This window comes from Sinocyclocheilus anshuiensis, unplaced genomic scaffold (assembly GCF_001515605.1).
Source record: "Sinocyclocheilus anshuiensis isolate Anshui unplaced genomic scaffold, SAMN03320099.WGS_v1.1 scaffold894, whole genome shotgun sequence".
NCBI classification, from domain to species: Eukaryota; Metazoa; Chordata; class Actinopteri; order Cypriniformes; family Cyprinidae; genus Sinocyclocheilus; species Sinocyclocheilus anshuiensis.
In genome coordinates this window covers 419,327-432,430 of record NW_015536505.1, presented here as the reverse complement: position 1 = coordinate 432,430, position 13,104 = coordinate 419,327, and the positions used below count along the sequence as shown (strand labels likewise).

The following is a 13,104-nucleotide window of genomic DNA, read 5'->3' as shown; positions in this document are numbered from 1 at the left end:
GTGTCCCTTTCTTTAATATTTTTTTTTTTTTTTTTTACCTATTATTTGAATGTATTAATAAAATGTCCTCAATTATTAAGTAGTTTTTAGACCCTGTGCACAGATCATTTGGATAATTTTTGTATCATGCATAGCTGTCCAGATTTTTGGTAGTAGGTGTGTAATTTTACATTTTTTTTAGAACAGGCTTTTTTATTATCCTGGATTTGCAGCTGTACAGCTATTTTTTTTATATTTAACAAACTTTTCATCTACCTTGATATCTAACTTCTTTCCTATGCATTGGCATTGCCTGCTTTCCCATTGTTGCAACTTCAGGGATCTTATCTATGCACAATCAGCTTGTAACACTCCAAAGAGAAAGGAAAACTTGAAATCGCATCATATGACCCCTTTAAGGCTGAAGCTTGCAGTTTATTTCTGTAATATATTAAATGGTTTCTCCTATCACAGTTTAATATGCAAAGACAGCTGTAAATACGCCGTTTGTAGTGAGAGCTACAAATGTATATTTGTTTGAATATACTGAACAACCACTGCTCAGCTAATGGTGTAAATTTGAGGCAGAAACTTGTTAGAAAACAGCTATTTTGCACTTCCATTTATATTAGTGATTGCACATTTCAGCTTTAAAGTGTAAAGTTGAGGCCTACTTAAATTCAACTTGCTTTGAGCATATGAGTGGAGACTCTTGTGTTGTTGGCTTGTTTTTAATGATAGTAGCTTGAGGGAATCTCAATCATTGGATTTATTACTATCTGAGATTAGGCTCTATGGGGGCAGGTGTAGACCTTGAGTCCTGCTGTATCTGTATCCGTATACTTTTTATTAGTAGTGAATTACTACTGAACGGCTAGATGTTGCACTGTTTCTTTTCATAACTCTATTCACTACAAAAAAATCTTTAATATTAATGGTTTAACAGAAACAGCATGCAAATAATTTGCGATACAAATTGTGAAACTGTATATTAACTGGAAAAAGGGCAGCATTAAATCTATTCAAACATCCTTTTTATGGCTACACTTGCATTTATTGAGGTACTATGGAAAGTTGATACAAGCCTTGTAGAGATAAAAGCCTCTCTGTATTATGGTATATGGATAAATTCAATGCAGTCCAAAAGTCCAGAAGTGAAAATGCATTAGTTTGCATTAATCTAACTTAATATGAACAAAGTGTATTGTTGGCATGACGATTTTTAAGTTAGATTCAAAAATGAACATGAATGTCAAAATGATTTTTGGTTAGTCCATCTTTTGTTTCAGTGGCAGCAGAGCTGAGGTGAGCTTCATTTATTGGTTCATGTTGTCCATCATGATTTGTTAATAATATTCCAATTGAAGAAAGGAAATCTGACTTTTTGTACAAAGGGTTAACATGGTGACAAACTGATTTGTACTTTTTGATTAGAATGTAGGCAATTTTGCCTTGAAATGCTGAATGCGTCTTTGTTTTCAATGCGGTCTCCAACATTTGGACCCCCTCGTATATATAGTATTATATAACTGAGCCTGCTTAGTTATGCATTCAATATGATGAATAGCAAGATTCAGCATGATTTATTCCATTGATATTTTGGCTTGGCTGATTGGCAGTAAAGTGCACAGAATTGACAGAACAATCTAAGTGGGGTTGTCCTGGATATAGTGCCAAGTTTCTGGACATGTTCTGCTTGCATCAGCGCCAAGGAGTGTTAGATGCTCGTGTATTCCTGATTGAGTGCTAAAAAACTAAAACATACACAAGTTTTATGTCAGCAGACTGAAGGAACGAGTCAAGTGAGTTGATAATTAGCTATGGGACGGCCGAGAGTGTGTCTCATCCACAGTGGATCTAGGAGTTGCCATGGACTCCTCCTGAAAATCTGGTTTTGTTTTTAAATATTTATATAAAAACTCTCAAGGGCACCTGTTCCTGTTAGTTCTTGCCTAATGCTTTTCCATTCACCATCAAGCTGTTTGAAGGGCTCCTGTGCTTATTACCTATAACTGCTGTCTATCCTCAGGGGATCTGAGATTATTGATGCATCACTAAACATCTCACAAATACTCTATGCTAATGCCAAGTTCTGTCTGTTATCTACTAATAAGACTCTGCTCCTAAGTCTGCACATGAATATGTTAGCTATGCTTTTTTAAATTTCGTTATAAGGTATACAAGCTTCCATATTAAAGTGGCCACTGTGCCTGGTTAGTTGGTCTTTCACTTCAGTTTCATTTTGTGTTTTGTTTCTCCTCGCTAGTAATGCTTTATGCATTGACAAAATGTCAACCTTATTTACAGATGCTCTAGATAATATTGTTTGCACTTCTGCTTCACATCATCACATGCCAAATAATCCCTAAATCCTCTAGAATACTGCAAACAAATCATGATGTTAGTAGAATTGATTTAGATAAATAAGTTGCATCAACGAGCAAAACTTGTTGAATGACTAAAACACTTTTGATGTTACAGTTAGTACATAACTATGACTTCTGGGTGCTACTAACAGTTTTGTAGACACTTGTTTGTTTGTTTTTTTGAGCTATGTGAAGGTAACAGAAGGCTAAAGAATGTTAACGAATATTTTAAGTAACCATACTGCAGTGTTCTTTTAGTATAATTGATTTCTTATAGTTTTTGTTAATATTTTAAATTAGATTTTATTTTCTGTTTTCATTTTAATTGTAAAGTTTTAGTAATTTTTTTAAATTAATTTTGTCATTTTTATTAGTGCTTTTTAAAATATATCTGCATGGTTATTATTAGGGATGTAACGATTAACCGCGAGCCGTTGAAAATCGATTCAAATATGTGATGATTCAAATGAGATGCTAAACAAATCGCGATTCAATTAGGTGTAGGAGTTTATATGAACGTATGAGGGGAACTTACTGTCTTTAGAAAAGTTTAGATGGTATTTTTTCTTTTCCTCTTGCCTCTGTATAATGCATATTTAAGTTCATAATATGCTTTGTTTACAGCGGAAACCAAGGAAACGTTTTAAGCTTTAAGCGCCACCTGCTGGCAGAGAGTGAATCTGCATCTCATTCAGCTCGTCTGCTGTTTCTGTTTCATGCAGATATTTTGTATGCATAGTTTCACAAAACTGAAGTCAAAACATTCTGTTTTTGCTCCAAATTTCGAAATTATACAATGTAATTTAGATTAAAAACTGCTCATGTTGCATATTTGCAGCATCTTTGTTTGGATCATGATTAAAATGCAGTGGTTGCCTCTAATTTTAAATGGAAAGAGCACAGACAAAGCCTTATTTTGTTTATATGAAGAGATTTATTTTATTTGTGTTACTTATTTATTTGATTTGGGGCTTCTTTTAAAATTTCAATTTAGTTTTGTTATTTACATTTACATTATATTTAACTTTTGTTATTTAGCAGATGCTTTTGTCCAAAGCGACTTACAAATGAGGACAATAGAAGCAATCAAAACCAACAAAAGGGCAATAATATGCAAGTGCTATATTAGTATATTATAGTGTTATATTTTAATTTCACAAAGAAACGTGCAGCATTTTGTCCAAGCAATAATAAAAGGACACATTTAATTTATCATTTGTCTTAAATCTCATTTTGTAAAAAACAAATCGTGAATCGAATCGTGAAAGCAAAATCGTAAATCGAATTGAATTGCGAATTGAGTGAATCGTTACATCCCTAGTTATTATTATTGTTGTTGTTGTTGTTTTAATTATTTTAGTACTTCAGCTTAATCTTATATTATTTCCGCTAGTTGGCAAGACAACATTTCTCATTTTCCTTTATTTTAAATATTTTATTTTATTTCAGTTAATCTTAATTTTGTTTAAATGATGAATTTGTTATGGTTTTAACTTATAGTTGATGATAATAACCCTCATATCATGAATGGAACCTGTCATAATGGTTTGCAATTTAACACAGCTGTGATGCAATCTTAAAAACAGCATCTTACATTCCTGCCGGTTTTTGGACCCTGGAAACAACCGATATATGAAGTGAAGTGAAGTGAAGTGAAGTGAAGTGACGTGACATGTGGCCAAGTATGGTTACCCATACTAGGAATTAGGGCTCTGCATTTATCCCATCCAAAGTGCACACACACAGCAGTGAACACACACACCGTGAACACACACCCGGAGCAGTGGGCAGCCATTTATGCTGCGGCGCCCGGGGAGCAGTTGGGGGTTCGGTGCCTTGCTCAAGGGCACCTCAGTCGTGGTATTGAAGGTGGAAGAGAGCGCTGTACATTCACTCCCCCCACCTACAATCCCAGCCGGTACGAGACTCGAACCCGCAACCTTTGGGTTACCATTAGGCCACGACTTCCCCATATATGCTATATTAGCCATCCATCCATCCATTCGCCTTGATTCTTAGGGCATGAGACAATAATATTGCATTTCATTTTTTACCTAATTTCTTTGTTGTTGTACCAGTTTGATTTTATGATGCATTATTTATACATGTATTTAATAAGGTAAATAGCATTTATCAAATTAGAGATCATTGTCTAAGTGTATAAAAATGATAATAGAATAAACACTGATGTGTATAGGATTTGTAAGTGTATAAGATTTGGTTTAAGAACAACACCAGTTTTCTTCCTCTTAAAACCATACATTTAAAATGTTACATGTAATTTTGAATACTTCTGAAGCTGAATTCAAAATAATACAGCCAAGCAGTGAGCACAGCAGGTTATTGTGGCAAATGGTGTAGCAGCAGGTTAAGCATGTTTGCCAATGCAGACTGCTGTCTATGGAGAGGCTTCTGAGCTGTTCTCTTGACCCAGCAGGGATTTGAAGGCAGAAAGCCGACGCCAGCGACACCCCTCGGGTGGCATGAGTGCCAAGGAGATGGTGATCGGCCTGGAGGGTGTTGAATTGGGTGCAGATGGCAAAGTGAGTCTACAAATGATTTATTTTTTTATTTGTTTAGTGTTGTTAATTACAGATATTTTACTTTTTTTATGACAATATCTGTACAATCTCTGTTTTCACCTTCCTTTCTCTTTGTATATACATTTTATGGCCACTTTTTTGGCTAGTATACATTTTCTCCAGTGTTATGAAACCTTGATGAGTATTTGACTACAGTTTCTTTAAATCTCCTCACAGACCGTGTCATACACACAGTTCCTGTATCCAACCAATGCCCTGGGTCGTCGAAACACCATCGACTCCACGTCGTCTTTCTCTCAGTCTCGCAATGCCAGCCACCGCAGCCTCAGCCTGGCACGTGCCAACAGTAACCAGAGTAGCCTTGATACCGGTGCGTGTGCCAGCAACTTGTCATGGCTCTTTCATTTTCCCTCAATCACCCTAATATGTCCCGACAAGGGGCCGCTTGTTTGGTTTTAATGAGCATTTTGGGTAAGACCTCTGTTTAATAATGTGGTATTTATTAAGCTGCCTTGAACAAGGTCATGAACTTCTTGATACAAAATGCTTACCATATAATTGTTACATACTGCTGTTCTTAATGTAGAACTACATATTTATTAAGTAGTATATTTGTTTCGGGTACTAAGCGATCTCAGGACATGTAAAATCTGTTTATTTGTCCTCTCTTTTCTCATAGGGACTGAACTGGGAGATTTCAGGGAGTACGACCCAAATCTTCTGGATGACCCGCAATGGCCATGTGGAAAGCACAAAAGAGTGCTTATCTTTCCTTCATACATGGTGAGTTATCACGAAGCACAATGCAAGACAGGTCATGTTACTTGTGTCACTCTTGTGATTTTGACTTTTATTGTTTACTGTTACAGGCACATTTACAGTGTGAACTTAGTCCCTAGTTGTCAGTTAATTAGTAATGAATATTGTGTAGCAGAAATACCAGACTGGTGACCTTGAAAAATGCTTGTCTTACCTCCAAACACTGGAAGAAACACTATGCCTTTGCTTGTCTTCATTATTTATTATTTATTCGTTTTGTATCCTCTCTTTTCTGTTGTTGGCAACTGTAATTACTTTTTTAAAATAGCAGCTTGCGTCTGAAAGTGATTTTATCATGCTAATACGTAACAGAAGACTATGTTCATTTCCTATTCAGCTCTGTTTTTGTTTTTGCATTGTGTAGTAGACACACGTATTTGAACTCAAAAACGGTTCAGGAGACAGCCTTCCTCTTCCTTCTGTTGGTTATTTAATGCTTGTAACAATCGCTATTGTGTTTTTTGAAGGAAAGTTGCCAGCAAGAATGTATAAAGGAATTGCCTTGCAGTTCCCATGCACATTATTTCGGGATAAAATAACAAGACCCCCGAACATTTGTATCATTATCTCATATGTGCATGCAACAATAAACATCCATTATTTCCCTTCCATGATTGTATTTGAAAAATTGGAAGTTATGATTATTATAAGGATTGAAGTGTAACTCTAGAAGCACGATTGAGCATCTGCAAACCATTTCCAGAACAAAACCAATTCCCCATGCTTTGTAACCTTGGCAAATGTTTCAGTGACCCAGTGGAAAACCTGTGTGATATGTGTGTACTCATATGTATGTTTGACAGCCAGTCTCAGTGAATATGCACTCTTTATTCCAGACCACAGTCATCGAGTATGTCAAACCCTCTGATCTCAAGAAGGACATGAATGAGACTTTTAAGGAGAAGTTTCCTCATATTCGTCTAACACTGAGCAAGATCAGAAGGTAAGGATGTTGGTATCCAGTTTTTCTTGTGATTGTTTTATGTTGGTAAAGCAGTCTACATGCTGAACATTTAACGCCAAGTATTAAAATTTTGATGTACACAAAACCCTTGCATTACAACAGCAGTTTTTTTTTTTCACAGCCAAATAACATTTGCATTTTTTTTTTTAAATCTAGATGATACTATGTGACGTGTAATATTGTTTTGAGATTGGCTGTTGTGAAGAGCCATTTGTTGAGAAACATGGTTTTTAAGCAAAAAACAATTTCACAGTCTATTTTTTTTATGACACAATATTATTTCTGGAAATGCAAACAATTCGTTTTGATGCTATTTAATGTGGTGTGAAGTTAGGAAGTCAATAATAGAATATTTATAGTTATCAATAAAATATTTATATTTTTTTCATGTTTAAATAAACCTGTCAAATAAACCTTTTAAATCAATTTTTTCAATCAAAAAAAAAATAAAAATCACATCTCAGCAGTGTTTTGGAGTAGAATAAAACATAACACTCAAGATGTATTTCTGGTTCAAAATGATCCAGCAAATCACACATCATTTTGGCATATTCTACAATATCTGAAACAACCAAATGTTGTTCCCTGACATCACATTGCCAATCCTTGGAAAGCAGTGAAGAAATTTTCAGCATTAAAAATCAAACCAAACCAATGGCCAAGTTATTCACATGCTGCAAGTGTGAAGACCAAAAATTGTTGCCAGAAAAACAAAAGCAGATTGTGCTTTTATAAACCAGCTCTCGATTTCTTATAGGCTGCTAAGCAGAAAGTGTAGAATGAACTGGGTGTTATCAAGAGTTTCAGCTAATTTTTTTTTATTTATGCACTGTCCTTTTGTAGAAGAACTTGTGACAAGCCTTTTAAAAATAACTTGAGTACTGATGTGCGTGGCCTTATGTATTGTGTTCTAGCCTGAAGAGAGAGATCCGTAAACTAGCTCAGGAGGAGTGCGGCTATGAGGAGTCCACGGTGGCCATGGCCTTCGTTTACTTTGAGAAGCTGGTGCTCCAGGGTAAACTCAACAAACAGAACCGCAAACTCTGCACGGGGGCCTGCGTCCTCCTCGCAGCCAAGATCGGAGGAGACCTAAAGAAACACGAAGTCAAGCTTCTGATTGATGTGAGATTATCTTTGCACACTGACACACTCCTTACTTGAAGATCCCAAATTGTGGGCTTGCAACCACAGCTACTAAATAGATGTTATTTACTCAACAGTCCTTGAGTTTGATATGTTGTCTCTGAATAACAAACGTAGCTATAATGGCACATCTGGGATTGAAAATAGACAATGTGAGAAAAATGAGCATTCCTTAAAGGGGTCATATGATGTTGTTAAAAAAAAACATTATTTTGTGTATTTGGTGTAATGAAATGTGTTTGTTGTTTAAGGTTTAAAAAACACATTATTTTCCACATACTGTACATTATTGTTTCTCCTTTTCTTTGCGTGAACATTTGGGCGGTGTTATGCAAATCTTCCCACACAGTGACGTAGACATGTGGGGGCGTGTTTAAACGAGGCGTTTTAGGAGGGCATGGACCAGTCTTAACTTTATAAAGAATATCTCTTTGGGTTTGAGACTTTAGTCTTTGCAACTTTAGGGATCTTATCTATTCACGAACAGCTTGTAACACTCCAAAGAGAAAGGAAAACATGAAATCGCATCATATGACCCCTTTAAATCTCATTACTCTGTATTTTTGGATGTTTCTGTGTTGTGTAACAAATGCTGTTATATAACAAGAACTCTGATCTCTTTTAGAAACTGGAGGAGAGGTTTAGGGTGAACCGTCGAGAGCTGATCGCCTTTGAGTTCCCCGTTCTGGTGGCTCTAGAGTTCAACCTACATCTCCCAGAGCATGAAGTCATGCCCCACTATAGACGCCTTCTGCAAAACTCCTAGCGACAGCCCCCATCAGGGGAGTCCTCCTGATCTTCTCACCCCAGAAACCCCCTATGCACATCGCCAACGTCCACTATCATCTCCAGATATTGGAATGAAGATACTATTCCACTGTTCTCTTTTCAGCCAAAGTGACAACTCTATACTGAACGTTTGTTTCCACTGAAAGAAGCTGCATTCTAAAGGGAATGCCTTTTCCTGGACTGTTGATTTCTCAGTTTACTGAGGACATTTTTAAGTGTTCATTTGTTTTCCTACTTCCAGGGTTTAAGTGTTAAAGCTCAAGTGTTAAAACGAATAGTGAAAATTCTATCATCATTTGCTGACCCCCATTTTATTCTAAACTATTATGCTGTTATTTTTTCCATGAAACACAAAAGGAGAACTTTTGAAGAACCTTCATGCTTGCTCTTTTATGTAAATTGACAGTTCATAGTGATGATTGTCAAGCTCCAAAAACAAACCATAAAATCACAAAATTGGTTCATTTAACTTGTGCTCTATGTTCCAAGTCTTCTGAAGCCATATAATAAATTTTTGCAAGGAGAATACTATCATTTCAAAGGGACGGTTTACCAAAAGTGAAAATCATTCCAAACCTGAATGACTTTCTTTCTTCTGCAGAACACAACAGAAGATTTTGTCCATACATTGAAAGCCAGTGGGGTCCAAGAAATAGGACCCCATTGACTTTCAATATCAACTTTTGTGTCCCGAAAAGAAAGGAAATTCATCCAGAATTACGGTCCGCTTAATCATTATTTACTGAAAACTTCCTTCACCAAAATACTGAAGTCTTCATTGTGTTCCGTGAAAAAAAAGAACAGTATGCCAGTCTGAACAACGTTGAGTAAAATGAGTCGACATAACGTTTATTGTTTGACTTTTTACAAAAACTGGCCATTTCTATCAAGTTTGGACTGTTTGATTTTGCATTCTTTCCAGAGGTTGCAGTATTCCTGTATTTTTCCATTCTTCTTCACATCTTCCTTAATCCCAAAGTTTGACACTCTGCCAAATTTCTCTGCACTCGATCACTCGGTTGAAAGCCTTAAAAAATAATCAAATGATCCTGAACTCTCGCAAGTATGTGACTGTTCCTCGCTGACATTTTCTTTATGTACTACAAGTGCACTTTTCAGGTCTTGTGTATGGCAGACCTTTATGGCATCTGCAGAAGCTGTAGGTGGAGGGGTTTTCGTCTCATTTCCCATTTAAATTAATTTCAGCCATGCAGCAGTCCCTCTGTTAGTGTAACCACCAAGCAAAAATATGTTGCGGACTGTAACAGTGACATCTCTAGTGGGACTTTTATACAGTTCTTAAGGGGTACATTGACGTACCCCTGTGGTATTTTTTTTTACCTTTCTGTGTTGACAGTTTAGTGGTGTGGCTTGCTGCACTCATGGTTACTGTGTTCGTGCTCTATGTTAGAGTGGATTCTGAGCACATTTGTAGTGCTACACTGTATGAAGCAACATCAGGTCATACCGCTGATAATCAACAGCATTTTGCCTAACTAGGCTCAACAGTGGCGGGAAAAAAATCTGTATGACTAATATGCTAAAGGTGTTGACTAATGCATGTACACCAAAGCAGTGTTTGCGTTTGACTTGTAAACGCTTCTTTTGGAAAATATGTTTGATTTGATGATTAGTTTAAATCCATTTCCTCTGAACCAGATATTTTCTATCACCATTGGTGGTTTAGAATTGTGTGTACGCTGAATTTTCTCTCACAGCGCACAGACTGTGTTACTACATTCATAATCCCGTTTTTAAATGTGTAAAGTGTATAATGTTCACTATGCACTACTCGGTTCCATAAATCAGTTATAAACAAAAGTTAGAGATTGATGCAAAATAAAATCAGTTGAGATGTATCTAATAGCAGAGGGAGTTAAACACTTTTAGAAGAGTAATGGCAAACTTGCATTTAACCATTTAATTCTAAAATGAATAATGCCTAGAATGTGAAAAGTTATAAAAGAACAAGATTTGGCCTTGTGAAATGCACTTTAGGATTTGTTAGAAAGTGACTTCGATGCCCAGATGAAACATTTGTACAATGCAGATACATTTGTGTAAATATGCTGCTTTGCTTGCTCAATAAAAAGCTAAATTTTGAAAATGTTTGCCTTCGGATGTTTGATTTTATGTAAGTTCTGAAGAGCGCTTCAATGTAATTAATACACTGATATAACCTTCTTATTTGCTCAGTTAGACCTTTATGTCATTTTAAATATTTAGGTTTGTAACATTGTGAATGCTTTTTGGCTTCTGCATTTTATGTTTATATGATCTATGTGCCTAATTTAATTATTTGGTTGTAATCACAAGATAATTTAAAGAAATTATCTAATTTATTATTAGAAGCTGACTTAATTAAAAAGAGAAAAATTAATGTGTTATATTGTAAAATACAGATAACAGGCTTTAAACCATGAAAACCCATGCTGGGCTCATTTTCGTTAAACAGGAAATGCTGTGTAACGCCATTCTTCATTTTCTGGCCAAGTGTTGAAACAAACTTTAGAGAAGTTTCCACATAACACCCCTCTTGGTGATTTTACCATTCATTCAGACACCCTCAGCTATCTCACGTTCTTCAGCTGCGCTCGCTCCCCTACAACTTAGAGAACACTCAAGCCTCTGTTTACAGCACTCTGTAGTCTATTATATTGATACAGTGTCAAATAGTTAATACCACAATCTCTTACCCACCAGCTCCTCTTGTTCCTTCTTACCAGGGACCACAAAACTTACTGTATTTTGATGACATTTACACATTTATTTGGCAGTTGCTTTTAACCAAACGGCTCATTTGGAACACCATAATCAAGTTGTCAGTTAAATGATTTTAACAGATGTGCAAGTCACAACAGGTGTTTTCTTTAGTATGACTTGAAAGCCAACTTCACTTAAAGTCCCCATGAAATCAAAATTAAAGTGTTTTGGGTGTTAGTATCAATATGTTAGTCTTAAGGTTATTGCTCCAAAACAGTGACAAAATTCGCATTTAGAAGATATAAGCATTCAAAGCTTGCAGTTCGTCACTTCCGCCAAACCGGCTGAACGATTTTTTTGATGGCACACTTCAGCTTCTCATCAAACTTTCTGTCCAATTAAATGCTCTCTAGAATCCGAAGCGCCCGCCCCCTACACTATAAAATAGACACTGAAGCCGCGGCTGAAATCAGTCACTTGTCCACAGAATTAGTATTTTCTGTACAGTGAATGGCACGTAGTGCACTATATAGGGGACAGGGAATGATTCAAACAGTGTAAATATGCTTTCCATTGAGGAAAAAAAGAAGTCTGGTTTCGCGCTGTCACGCTAACCACTGCACCACACACAATCTGTTCTGGTCCAGAGACACGATAGCATGGAGCGGATCACATGCGCGAGTCGGCGCACACCACAAAATGTATCGGCAGGGCAGGACTTACGGGGCCGGGGGCCCCTGGGCTTGAGGTTATGTTTGGGCCCCATACCTATACTACAAATGCCCTCAACTAGAACATTATTATGAAGTAACACAAAATACACAAAAATGTAAATATGCTTTCAGGTTCATATACTGTATACAATTAATAGGCAACATGTCTAGCCTAGTCAAAGTTTAGATGTAATATTAAATAGTCACTATAATACAATAAACAGGATGTGATCTCTCAGCTGAGAGATCAAAACCCTGAAATAACACTGAGCAGAAAAAACCAAAGAGATTTGAGATTACTTATGAGAATAAGAGATTATTATGAAAATGTATTTTCATATCTGTGTCTTTTTATGTCAGATTCTTAAATTTAATAAATTCAATCTGAATAAAAAAACATGTTGACTATTAACAATCAAATGAAATCACTATAAACAAAATCCATAGATGGATTTTGCATAAGTTATGTTAAGTTTAAATACAACATTTTAATGTAGAAATACTAAATGATTGGGAAAAACAGGACTCTAGTTTGTGTGATAGGCTAACTCCTATATCGTAGGCATTCACTCATTAAATGCAGGGTTCTTTCAACCAATAAATTTTAATGACTTTTAAGGCAATATTCATGACCTAATGCTCCATTATTTTACACAAATGTTCAGATTTGTCAGCATATGCTAAGGAAAATTAATGATTATTAATGCTATTTGTTTGCTTTCTAATAAGCACAGGCTGCTACTGTGCCAGACGTTATTTCATTCAGAGAACATAAGTTAGGCTACATAATCACACTGACTAAATAACTTTTTCATATTTAATATGGATTAATATATAAATATAATCTATATCTATGACTTTATACATAATAGTATTTTGTTCCTGAATAGCAGAAGCTACTGTTAGTTTTAGGCTAGCCTACCTGAAAAAGTTAAAACATAGTTTGTTTAATTTGTATCCTTGTGCTATTGCTAGTAACTTGTTCATTTATACTGACCGTTTAATTGTCTTTATGTAACATTATTTATTAAAATTATTGGGGAAGTCGTGGCCTAATGGTTAGAGTCGGACTTGTAACCCAAAGG

At 35.9% G+C, this 13,104-nt stretch overlaps 2 protein-coding genes across 4 annotated transcripts in view; one reads left to right on the top strand and one right to left on the bottom strand.

The window, feature by feature from the left end:
- Positions 1-10,710, top strand: part of LOC107691165 (CDK5 and ABL1 enzyme substrate 1-like) — a 26,891-nt gene extending 16,181 nt beyond the window's left edge. For all 3 annotated transcript variants that reach the window (XM_016489671.1, XM_016489664.1, XM_016489657.1), the window contains 6 exons: positions 4,783-4,888; positions 5,105-5,258; positions 5,568-5,671; positions 6,544-6,650; positions 7,586-7,793; positions 8,440-10,710. In XM_016489671.1, coding sequence (XP_016345157.1) covers positions 4,783-4,888; positions 5,105-5,258; positions 5,568-5,671; positions 6,544-6,650; positions 7,586-7,793; positions 8,440-8,580 — 820 coding nt within the window. In that variant the 3' untranslated portion in view covers positions 8,581-10,710. The remainder of the gene's footprint in view (positions 1-4,782; positions 4,889-5,104; positions 5,259-5,567; positions 5,672-6,543; positions 6,651-7,585; positions 7,794-8,439) is intronic.
- The window catches only part of LOC107691157 (Niemann-Pick C1 protein-like), a 46,435-nt gene continuing 35,757 nt past the window's right edge, over positions 2,427-13,104 (bottom strand). The window contains 2 exon segments of the mRNA XM_016489645.1: positions 2,427-2,437; positions 5,642-5,647. The gene's annotated coding sequence lies outside the window, so the exon portion shown is untranslated.